Genomic DNA, 12500 nt, shown 5'->3' with positions numbered 1-12500 from the left:
AAGTTTATATAGCTTTAAAAACTTATTCCCTTGACTCTCTCCATTGGAAACACATTTTGAAGGCTTATGCAATTTTTATAAAGGTTCCAGTGTGATTTGAAGCTGCACATTTTCACTCTTTTTGTTAGAACTCATGACATATTTAAATTTTATGTAAATATTATAGTAATTTGATTCCATTTACCCATTCTCCAGTTCATTCTTTTGTCCAATCAGAAAAAAAAATTCTTTATCTTTATACATTTTGATTGGACACAGAGAGGGACTTACCTAAAATGGATAACTTACATCATGTTGTTACCACATAATGATAATTTAAAGCCACTTGATGTTCCATACTTTCGGTATTAGCTCTAAGACTCCCCTAATGCTCTAAGAGGTCCTGTGTAATACTCAAATGCATTTGGTTTGGGTGGCCACAGCTCTGGCTCCTCTTGTAGTGTTACTCTCGCGGGGTCTGTCCCAGGGAGGAACCAGTGACTCTGCATTGCCTTCAGGGAATCCTCTCTTTTGCCTCCCACCAGTCTCAAGGATACCAGCTCTTGCAGGTTTATTTTGGGGAGGGATGTTGGCTAGGCTGTTTGGCTTGTGTTTGATATCCTACTATTAAAAAGATAAAAACAAAAACAAAAAGTTTTTTTCTATACTCAAAGGAATGAGTCTTTTTTATGTGATTATAGTGGTATGTAACTCATCCTTGCATGGAGTGATAGCTCTGTTTGGTTTTCCTATAGAAGTGATGATTTCTCAAATAGCAAAGAAGAGTTTTATTAACTTGATATGAGTATGCCGATTGTTATTATGGTTATGATGACTTTGATTTATCTTTTGGCACCACTGTTAATTTGAATATTACATTTGATATTATGATTATTCCTTTGTTGACACTACTGAGATTATAATCACCTTCATGATTGGTTTTATTACAATTAACAGTGGTAGACTTCACAATTTGCAACTCCGTCCATATTTAGATGTCATAAATACATACTGTGAAAGTTGGTAGGATTTAAGAAAAGTGTCAGTAAAAGGGAAATGATATCTTTAAGAGGTTGCTACCTTTCCCAGCATTGCTCAAAGTAAATCATGTTTGTTTTTGAAGTATTGTAAAAATTCCATGAAGTTAAGAAGGATGATTAAAATCTCACAGGCCCTAATTTGTACATCTAATGACTGGTTCCTCTTTATCAATCCCTTGTTAACTAATTGTTCAGATGAAGAATGTTTGATTTGGTAATAATTAGCTGCAGGTTTTTAGAGAAGTGTTGTTTTAGGTGTTATTTTCTTTTAGTTATTGAGAGGTACTAAATGATTTTTAAACAATTGTGGTCTGCTGGATTATCTATGTATAACACAATATTTATTTGTAATTTCCTGATTATTATGCTTATTGGACTTTAATTTCAAGAGCATATTATAATATTTTGGCTTATCAATTTAAATTATGAAAAATAGGAAACATGGCCTTTTGTAAATACATTCAAATTCTCTAAACACTGCAGATCGTTCCGTAGATCTTGTGGAGGTGTACAGCGACGACGACGAGGATTACAGTTCTCAGGATGAAGGCAGTGACTCGGAGCCAATACTAGAGGACGGTTCAAGAAGGACACACCATCACTTGCGATCAAACACACGATCGAAGAGTTTACCCCCCAATGCTCGGGTGAGTGGAAATTAAAGATTGTCATCGCCATCACCATCGCCATCGCCATCATCATTGTCGTCATCGTTATCATCACATCATCATCATATCATCATCACATCACATCATCATCATCATTACATCACATCATCATCATCACATCATCATATCATCATCACATCACATCATCATCACATCATCATCATCACATCATCATCATCATGATCATCATCATCTCATCATCATCATCATCATCACATCATCATATCATCATCACATCATCACATCATCATCACATCATCATCATCATCACATCATCATCATCATCATCATCACATCATCATCACATCATCATCACATCATCATCATCATCATCATCATCATCATCATCACATCATCATCATCACATCATCATCATCACATCATCATCATCATCATCATCACATCATCATCATCACATCATCATCATCACATCATCATCATCACATCATCATCATCACATCATCATCATCACATCATCATCATCATCACATCATCATCATCACATCATCATCATCACATCATCATCACCACATCATCATCATCACATCATCATCATCATCATCATCACATCATCATCATCACATCATCATCATCACATCATCATCATATCATCACATCATCATCATCATCATCATCATCATCATCATCATCATCATCATCATCATCATCATCATCATCATCATCATCATCATCATCATCATCATCATCGTTTGTCATGTGATCATTGTATTACTGGTATTATTGGTACAAGTTAATTATTTTTTATATATATTATTATTTCATTATCTTTATGCTATAATACTTTATGATCTGTGTGTGTGTGAGTTTAATCATATATTAACTTATGTATTTCAAAATATATGTTTCTCTTTCAGCAAAGAAACCTGAAACAGAGGTTCATTGCATTGCTCAAGAGATTTAAAGTTCCTGAGGCCTTACAGGCATTTGATCAGGACCAGGAGCTTGATCCCAGAACTGGTAAGTATTTCACACACAAAAAAGCTAATGTATTTTTTCCCTTGAAAGTTTCGGGATGCATTTTTGATATACAGGTAACTGGCATTCTCCAACTAACCATAATATGCAGGTGTGAATTGACAAATATCCATATAACATTTCTGGTGAATGTTGTAATGAGAAACAAGTGTGTCCACCAGGTGTTCATATTTCTGGTATCATGTTTTTTGTATCTTTTTTCTGAATGAGGAATAATATTTCCACTTTTCTGCAGGTGGTGAAGTAGATGAAGCAGAAATTGAAGACCTCTTTGATGAACTGGAAGATCTTAGCGACTCTGGCCCTGAAGTGGACACTATATCCATAACATCAACCCCCAAACCGTCATTGCGGCCATACTTCTCGTCTTCTCGATCTCTACTTAATGAAGGTCTCAGTATGTTAGCTTAGGAGGGCATTATGCAGCAGGACTAGCATAATCAGAGAGAGTTAATTTAAGTGGATGATATAGGGACTGAAAGGAAGCAGAAGGTAATAGGGGAGAGAAAGGAGGTTCATATATGTGGAGGTAGAAACAGGAATTCTTTTGGGAGACTTTGACGATAAGATAATGTAGAAAGTGAATTGGTTGTAGAGATTGCTCTACATGTCAGTTCCAGGTAAGGAGTGTAAGCAGAATGTTGGTATTACTGAGGTATAATTGGGGTTTTGAAATGAAATTAAATTCAAAGTGTTGATGGGTTGAAGTCTGAAAATGTTAATAGATGTTATCTTTTTTGGCATCAGATATTTATATGGCCAGTAAAGACAGCACTGCATGGAGCATCAGATTATACCTTGTTTCACACCATACAGTGATAGTTTACCCCCAAAGAATGAAAATAGAAATTCCTGACATAAAAGGAATGCACATGGTGTACTGATGTTCAAAATGCAAAAGAATGTGGTTTAATTAGGGAATTCACCTCTCAGTCTCGGGCAAATCATCTGTTAGCATAAGATTAGTGAATTAAATAAGCATGATTGTATTTCTTTCTAAAACTTTTTTTTAGATAATTAACTACAAAATGAATGAATCATAAAGCCAAATTATAATTATTTCCTTTTACTTGATCTTATGCTGACATTTGCAATTCACAGTAGCTGAGTAGCTTGTTTTTTCTGCACAGTTTTCTACACATAATGATATAAACTTGTAAATATTTGTGTTAAATTACATCAATTATAGTAAAATAATGGCATGTTTTTATGTTATATGAATTTTTTGCTTTTGTGTGCAAGCTGATTTTGCATTTGCTGTACACATCAGATATATTGTCACTGATAGGAAGAATGCAAGTGTTCGTTTTAGTACGTTGCTAGGAAAGGCAAACTAGGTGTTGGGATTTTGCATTATTTCCCCATAGATCCATTAAGATTACGGTTTGAAAGTAGATGAGGGTAAACATTTAAATTTTTTACTGATATTTTGAAGCCTATGCTCATTTCACATGGTTTTCAATAAGCTAAAGGGAATCAGGACTCTTGAACTAAAGTCATTGTGATTCAAAGTAGAACTTTGAAATATATTATTTCCATAAATCTTCAGTTCATGATTTCTGTATTTTGAAGAATTATTTTTCATTGGTTGTTTTTTTGTATTTTGTTTCTTTTAAGAAAATCATACAATAATTTCCCATCATGTCTTAATTTTATCCAAGAAATCCATATATATCAATACTTCTCTCATTATGCCATTTAAGAGAAAGCTGTCATGACATTTAGATTTCTGAACATTATTTTCGCAGAAGAGTGTTGAGGACAACTCAAAGAATTCATTGGTAGGATATTTTAATTTACAGCTCTCCACATGAAGTTAATTCTGCCAGAGTGAGTAGCGATGTTGAACCAGATCACTGCACATTTTGTTGCTTGTTTAAGCCCCCCCCCCCCTTTGAAAGAAGGAACTTAGGATAAAAAACACTGATAAATTTTATATTTCAAATATATCGTGCAACCTTAATCCTATTTAGGTTTTATGTGAATCTTAACCGGGTTAGAAATTAATGCCGTGTTAAAAATTTGGATATTGGCCAATTACGCAGGATTGTTGGCACACATCAATGGTTTCCCCAGGTTGTGCCTGGCTCGTTTGGTAGTTTGCAGGCAAAATTAGGCACCTAAAAGCTTATATTTTGATATCATTAAAAAAATAAAATTATATGTGAAGGTTTATCTTCACTTTATGTGCTACTGCTTAAAAGTATCCCCAAAGAAATGATGCTACTATCGGAGAAAAACAAGCTCTGTCCGATGAGCTGACGGCATGGGAACGGTCATGATGTGATGCCACCCACTATGTTTTCCACAACGGCCTTGGCATGTCTATACATGCCACCTGGTGGGAAGTAGTTGATCTGTGCAATACCAGGAACATATATGATACTTTTAAATGCTGATGGTAATGATTGAAAGGAAAATTGTTACTCTCTTGAGTATTGTACAATAAAATTCACCATTTTGTATAGCGAAATCTACCTTGAATTTGGGGATCTTAAGGTTTCTAATTTTTGTGTTTAATTTTCCAAGAAGTTATTTATTCTAGCCATGTATTGCTTAGGTGCTGTTCATATTCTGTGACTGGTGATCAAACATTTAGATTTCATTTTACTTAGCATTACTTTTAGTTATGGCCAGAATACCAGAAAGGAAAAAGAATACTAATGCTGAATAGAAGGATCTGAAGAGGACCAATAGTAGTACAAGGAAAGACTGGATAGTTTCCATGTAGGATGTATTTTTTTCTTTTTATTTAGCTTGATTGGCCCTGAATAGCAGCAGAAGTCCCTTAGCTGGCAACATTAGGTGTTTCAGGAAGACTAAACAGGTGTAAGAAAGAGTCATATATTGTGTATACCAGAGTTGCATTTCTCTCATTCTTTTTCCTTTTCATACTCTTCCACTCTTTCTATGCCTTTGTCTGTCTCTATCTCTTTGCTTCTCTGTTTCTCTTTCCATCTCTATGTTTCTAGTACTATCTCTCACTCTCTATGTCTTGAACCCCCCCCCCCCCCCACACACACACACCCTCTTCTCCCTATCCCCCCTCTCCTCCCCCTCCTCCCCTCCCCCTCCTCCCTCCTCCCCTACTCCCCCTCTTCTCTCTCTCTCTCTCTCTCTCTCTCTCTCCTCTCTCTCTCTCTCTCTCTCTCTCTCTCTCTCTCTCTCTCTCTCTCTCTCTCTCTCTCTCTCTCTCTCTCTCTCTCTCTCTCTCTCTCTCTCTCTCTCTCTCTCTCTCTCTCTCTCTCTCATCTCTCCCCATCTCTCTCTCTCTCCTCCCCATCTCTCTCTCTCTCCTCCCCATCTCTCTCTCTCTCTCTCCTCCCCATCTCTCTCTCCCTCTTTCTTTCTGTTCTCTCTCTCTCTCTCTCTCTCTCTCTCTCTCTCTCTCTCTCTCTCTCTCTCTCTCTCTCTCTCTCTCTCTCTCTCTCTCTCTCTCTCTCTCTCCTCTCTCTCTCTCTCTCTCTCTCTCTCTCTCTCTCTCTCTCTCTCTCTCTCTCTCTCTCTCTCTCTCTCTCTCTCTCTCTCTCTCTCTCTCTCTCTCTCTCTCTCTCTCTCTCTCTCTCTCTCTCTCTCTCTCTCTCTCTCTCTCTCTCTCTCTCTCTCTCTCTCTCTCTCTCTCTCTCTCTCTCTCTCTCTCTCTCTCTCTCTCTCCCTCCCTCCCTCCCTCCCTCCCTCCCTCCCTCCCTCCCTCCCTCCCTCCCTCCCTCCCCTCTCCCCCCCTACCCTACTCTCTCTCCCCCTCTTCTTCCCCTTCTCTCTCCCCCTCTCTCGCCTTGTTCTCACTCCTTCCCCTCCCCCACTCCTCTCTTCAACTCAACTCTATCCCCATTCCCTTCCCCTTCCATTTCCCCTTCCCATTCCCTTCCCCAGATTCTTCCCCATCCCCTTCCTCTGCCTTCCCCTCACGCATCTCTTCACCTGCACTTTATCCTGCTCTTCTATACTTTTCTCTCTCTTTCCCCCTCCCCCCACAATCCTTTCTCCTTTTTCTTCTTGTTTTCTAGGTCTGCTCTCTCTTTCAACTGTGTCAGTATGAAACAGAATTCTTAATACCACATTACCTTGATAGAGCCCCATTCTGTGGGTGCATACTAAGTGTACAGACACTCATATTTTGAATTGCAAGCATTCTGGTTAGTAAGTTCTGTTAAGATTTCATTGCAGGTAGTCTTGAGAAAAATTCACAGACACGTTTTACAACAATTTATAGTGTAATCTGTTATAAATTTAGCTTTATTTTTTACTTGGTATGTATTGTAACTATTGTTTATAGTCCATGCCTGAGAAGATTGTTATCAATTTTTTTTTTGTTTTCTTGAGATGTAGCTCTTTTCACAGTTTTAATCCTGACCTGCTCAGTGAGATGAACCATTTAAAAATCTTGAGTGTGCAGAGGCAAAGCTAACTTTCTTAATGTCAACACAGGGGGTACTTACCTGCGGTTGAAGGTGCCAGGTGCGTTGCGTCCTCGTGGTGTCAAAGGTTCTCATTGGCTGTTCCGTTTGGCTGGTGTTGTTGTTACTTGTAGTTTTGGAATGACAATTTTTTTTATTGGGTTTCTTAAAAAAGATTCTGTCATCTCCTGTTTAGTTTCTACCTTGACGGGCCTTGATATGGAGCAAAACAGCCTGTGTCCAAAAGAGCAGAGCAGTTTGGAAGCTTGTTGAATACAAAGGCTATTTCTAACAAGCCTTTTTGATGTCATTTCATGCATATCAACACTCGTATTACCTTTTGATGGCATTCTACTGGTACAGACAGACAACTAGGAAGCTTTATCACTAACAATTGATAAACTGCATTTTTTTACTATTTTTCTATCAGTCATATGCAGTGTTTATAAAGCTGCAAACAAGTTATGAAACTGTCTAGTTGTTGTATGTACTTGTCCTACTCACTCCCAGATGTTATTTCTTCTTAGTCATGTTCTTAAATGTTAACTCTATAATTTCTTCTCTTATAAAAGGCATTTAAGCATTCTTTTTTTTCTTATAATAGAACTCCTTTTTGTATAGGGATTTCTCTTTTTAAAAATCTTAAAAAGATCATGTGGACTTGACATTCAAGTTTAAAAAAATTTGAATTATAGGAGAAAGGAAACAGAAAGGCATCCAAGCTACTGTTGATCATAGATTTTTTTCTTAATGAGTACAAGCCCTTGTGATGTTCTTATACAAAGAGGAGGTTTAGTTGATATGAGTCATTTGGAAAATAATGTCAAGGAGCAAAATGTTTCAAGAATCAGTAATATCTGGATTAAGTTGATAACGGTGAAATAAGACTCCAAATGCTGGGAATGTGTAATGTTATCAAGTCTGTAACTCTAGCCCATGAAAGAAAAGTATGAAAAGAAGTGACTTGGAATTCACTATAGGATTTTAGAAAGCATTAAAGGGCTTGATTGTATATTATAGTTACATGCATATTATTGATACTTGCAAGGACAATGCTTAAATGTGGCTAACTGTATGCATCTTGGAGGTATTCAGTGTTGACTTGTGAGGCACCAGTGTTTATGTAAATATAACATATGTGTTTCTAGACCAGATTTTAGTAGTGTAGAACTGTGAAGAATTCTTGTAGTATAGATATTATTTTTAATTGTTTGTGAAGATTTATGAAAACATCTAAAGATGGCCTTGTGATTCACAATGTTAAACGTGTAATCTGTACATATGTTATTAGAATGATTTATTCTGAGTTGTATTTTTGAACTCAAGGAACATATGACAAAACATTGAATAACTCCTACATTTTAGCACTACTTGTATAATCATCACAAAACAGTCAGATTTGCTTATTCATAAGTTAGTTTACTTTTTTACACTTTCTTCCTGTTGGATAGAAAATATTAGGAAGATTCCTACAAGAATTCCATTGTAACAAGTACTTCCCTTCTCAGCAGACAAAGTGGGTGCAGATAGACTGAGTGATGAAAGTAGCAAAAGAGCCGACAGCGATCACATGGAGAACTGGACGGATCAGGAGCACTCTGATCCACAGTGCTTAGCTTCATCTCCACCAAGAGAAGACAAAAATAAAAGGTATTAGGATAAAGTTTTTCTTTGTTTTTACTTTAGGAGTTAGTAGTGGGTAAATTTCACTTTATATTTGTGTATGAATAATGCTAAGAAAATATAGGGCACAGATGGAAGATGCAACTTAAACTTTAACCAGAAATTGAAGGTCAAAAGTCTAATTGCATTAGCATTTGTTATTAACTTGTGTTCTAAGGTAACACATCCATGCGCACTCCTTTTTATTCATACACTATACGTAAACATACTTTATATACAATATGCCATGATTTTAATTTAGTTTGCAGCCCGCAAAAGAAATTAACCCCATAATGTTTTGCAGTAACAAGAACAAGTTGTTTAATAGAGACCGAAGCAACATGTCCTTGAAGGAGAGGAGGAGTGTGTCGTCCACAGGCGGCTCAACGCCTCGCCAGGAGAAGATGGTTGTTGAGAGGTCGAACTCAAGTGCAAATGTAGACTCTAGTGTAAGTATTATCTCTGAAAAAAGTTCTTATTGTTTAGGAATCATCGATACATTTGCAATAGTATTAGTAGCATGCAACATCAGTATAATAATGTTATGACTTAAAGAGTAATGTTAGAATTAGAATTAAAACTATGATAATGTGTTGGAAGTCCAATAATTGTACTGTAATTTTTTATAGTTGAAATAGTGACAGTATAACCAAGAATAGTTTTGTTTTAAGAGCTTCCTAATCAACAAAAATTTTGCTTCATCTCTAGCCAAGGAAGGTGTTGTTAGAGCAGCTGGCTCGAGTACTACCAGTGGAGGATGTACAACTGCCAGACCACGTTGTCTTGGTGAACACAGGGGAGTCACACGGGCCTCTCCTGTCTGCACATCTCACAGAGCATGGCCACAGGGTGATTACTACCATGTCCATGGCTGATGTAAAGGCCACTGTCTCGCACCTTGTCAACAAGCTCCAAAAATTGTAAGTTTTATTTATGTTATCTGTATATCTGTAGATATATATACAAATGAATTTAAGTTTTGTATTCTTCACACCCATTTAAATATTTTAGAAACATATGATTTTCAATATTTGCTATTATCTGTTCCAGTTGCAACAGTAATGCCAAAGCCCCAGGCCCCATGAAAGTTGTGGTGGTGGGCTCTGATACTTACATTAGTTGCGTTTTGCGACCGTATGTCGACCAGTTCTCTTCCAAACCGCCGGACTTCCAAAACCACGTTAGATTTCTCATCATTCCTCTTGGTACGATATAATTCTTTTTTGTTTGACATATTAAAACATACTTGCCAAGGTTCACATGTTTTTTTAGTAGAGGTTTGCTCTCCTTTTGAACTTTGGAATCTAATTTGATATTTTTATCTAATTTAGGTGCGATTTAAAATCTCAGATTTATGTCATTATAAGACAGCATCACTAGAGCATTCAAGAATTATTTAGTTAATTATGATAAATGTAACATACAATGATGATAGATATGAATACATGAATTAGATAAATCTTTCAGTGATGAACTTTTTAAAACTTTTATATTTCTGATCTGGATGGTCCTTTTGTTGCAGGTGTAAATAGCCTAGCTAAGTACTTAGGATCTGTAGACTCTGTGTATGGTGCGGCTTTTGTCAGTGAATCCTGGCGAGAGGTTGTGGAGCGATGGGAGAAGCCAGATGTGCAAGAGGTTGTTAATCGCATCCACCGCTACCTTACACAGGCTCAACACACGTTGCACCTTCCTATTGCTGAAGCTATGCTCACATATAAGGAAAAGAGGTGGGTTGGAAGGAATCTTGGCTATAGATCTAACTTGTATATACCATTTTCTTGACATAGATATGAGCGTTTTAGAGAAATGCAAGTCTTTTCTTTTTTTGTGTATTTTTTTGTCTTGTTTGTATGTATTCATATTTAGCTTGCTACATATCTGTTTACCTGTGCACTAGAAACATAAGCAAAAGCCAAAAGGGCATCAGAGATTAAAGATGGTATAGGAAGATAGCGAAACTAGAAAAAAAGTAAAGAAATTAACAAAAGGGAAGGAGAGAAGTGACAAGAAGACATTAGTTTTGGACCAAGTTGAAGGTCATTACTGCTTATTAACCCATTTATATCTAAATCAGTAATGTCAGCAGCAAAGCATGTTTTCCATAATTCTAGCATTGTGTATTAAAGGCCTTGGTACTATGTCATAACTAATTATTAGGACAAATTCCAGCTTTGAATGTGTGATGATGAAGTTAACACATTTACTTCCTATTGCCTTTTTTAGTCCAAGAGCTGGAACTCAACGTCTGAGCTGGCCTGTTTGGCACGTATCATCAGGAAGCAACATGTGTGTAGGGGAAAAATTTAATTGGCTTATAGGTTAAAGTTCTGAAGATATAGCTTTTCCTTTGGTGTATTTTTATTGACAGTGCAGAACCCGTAGAAAGTACATTATTTCATCTCACACTTTTTATTATTTTTATAGAATATAAATGTATATTATCCACTGTTATCTCTAACTACAAGTTATCAGTTGCATGCATGAGTTCTGAACAATACAACAAAGTTCGTTTCATTGGTGCTAATAGCATACAGTAAATCAGCAAGGGATGGTTGAGCAATCAGACTGATATACAAGAATATCAGGTGCTCAGGATGAATGTTTGCAAATGATTTATATATCAGGAGCACAGTGACTGAGCCATTTCAGAGTTTGTTTTTGGATGTTTTACTGTTCCCTGAAACAAACTTTTCCAAGGCCTCCTGTTGTTCTGGGATTGAGATATAGACCTGTTTTTCTTCCACACTTTTACATTATATAACAGTCAAGCTCCATGTTAACTTGATTAGAATAACCAGGATTTTCCAAATAGTTAATGTTATATTCATTGTCATATTAGGATTATATATGATTTTTACTCAAAATGTATTGGTAATTTTGGCAATGAATATTGAGAAAATTTAAAAGTAACACAAGATTTATCTAACATCTGGAATGTGCTGTTTAAATTCTTTCATTATAAATAGAGATAAGCTAAGGTTGTAATAAAATTTCTATAACTAGAATATGTTTGATATTTTAGTCTTGCTTTCATTTTTAAAGATGTGCCATAGATGTACTAGTAGTGAATATTTGGAAAATAAAGGTTTGGCTTTTAAAATCTTGAATTACAGACAGTTTACCATTGCTTGGCTTTTTGCTTCGGGTCTTAATGACAGTGATTTATTAATAATGTATAAGTTGGAAATGTAATGGAAGTTTCTCTTGTGCTGAATTTAATAACAGATTGAGTCTAGGTTATAGTAATGAAAAACAAATACAGTCAGAGGAAGAGGTTTTTGTTAAAGAACCAGAAAAACTCATGTTATATTATCTGCTTGACTATTTCATATCTGGCTAAAAGGTAATGCATATCTCTGCTCAACTTTCAGTGGAGATGATGAATCGACGCAGGCCTTTGTGCCATTTATCATGGATGTACGGTTGGGGAGTGGGGATGTGACTTCATCCTCAGTCGACCTGGATGAGCCCCTCTCAACGCCCACAGCTATCATCCTGCCTGGGTCCCCCCCAGCTGCGTCCACACCCACCACTGGCCTCAGTATAGACAAAACTCGGGACAACACAACTCCTCCCTCCTCACCGAACATCAACAGCTCACACCTGGCCAAGTAAGGGAAGAACAAAGTCCAAATATGTTTATAGAATCACACTAAATAAGTAATAGGAAGAACAGCATTTATATCAGTAAAGTTTTCAGTCTTGAGGAGAAAGATCAGGTGGTTGTACAGTTAAGTGGATAATGATACATGGCT

General features: G+C 36.6%; 1 protein-coding gene across 6 annotated transcripts in view; it reads left to right on the top strand.

Annotated features, from left to right (window-relative positions):
• The window catches only part of KrT95D (phosphofurin acidic cluster sorting protein KrT95D), a 220735-nt gene that overhangs the window by 199596 nt on the left and 8639 nt on the right, over nucleotides 1-12500 (top strand). For 2 of the 6 annotated variants that reach the window (XM_070129319.1, XM_070129318.1), the window contains 9 exons: nucleotides 1503-1666; nucleotides 2563-2665; nucleotides 2919-3074; nucleotides 8589-8730; nucleotides 9047-9191; nucleotides 9451-9662; nucleotides 9793-9947; nucleotides 10265-10472; nucleotides 12117-12356. In XM_070129319.1, coding sequence (XP_069985420.1) covers nucleotides 1503-1666; nucleotides 2563-2665; nucleotides 2919-3074; nucleotides 8589-8730; nucleotides 9047-9191; nucleotides 9451-9662; nucleotides 9793-9947; nucleotides 10265-10472; nucleotides 12117-12356 — 1525 coding nt within the window. Of the gene's footprint in view, nucleotides 1-422; nucleotides 549-1502; nucleotides 1667-2562; nucleotides 2666-2918; nucleotides 3075-8588; nucleotides 8731-9046; nucleotides 9192-9450; nucleotides 9663-9792; nucleotides 9948-10264; nucleotides 10473-12116; nucleotides 12357-12500 lie in introns of all 6 variants that reach the window. The other 4 variants (XM_070129317.1, XM_070129315.1, XM_070129321.1 and 1 more) reach the window with 4 other exon arrangements.

Source organism: Penaeus vannamei, chromosome 13, assembly GCF_042767895.1.
Source record: "Penaeus vannamei isolate JL-2024 chromosome 13, ASM4276789v1, whole genome shotgun sequence".
Classification (NCBI taxonomy): Eukaryota; Metazoa; Arthropoda; class Malacostraca; order Decapoda; family Penaeidae; genus Penaeus; species Penaeus vannamei.
Note: the sequence above shows the minus strand (reverse complement) of the source record. Positions and strands in the feature narration are given on the sequence as shown.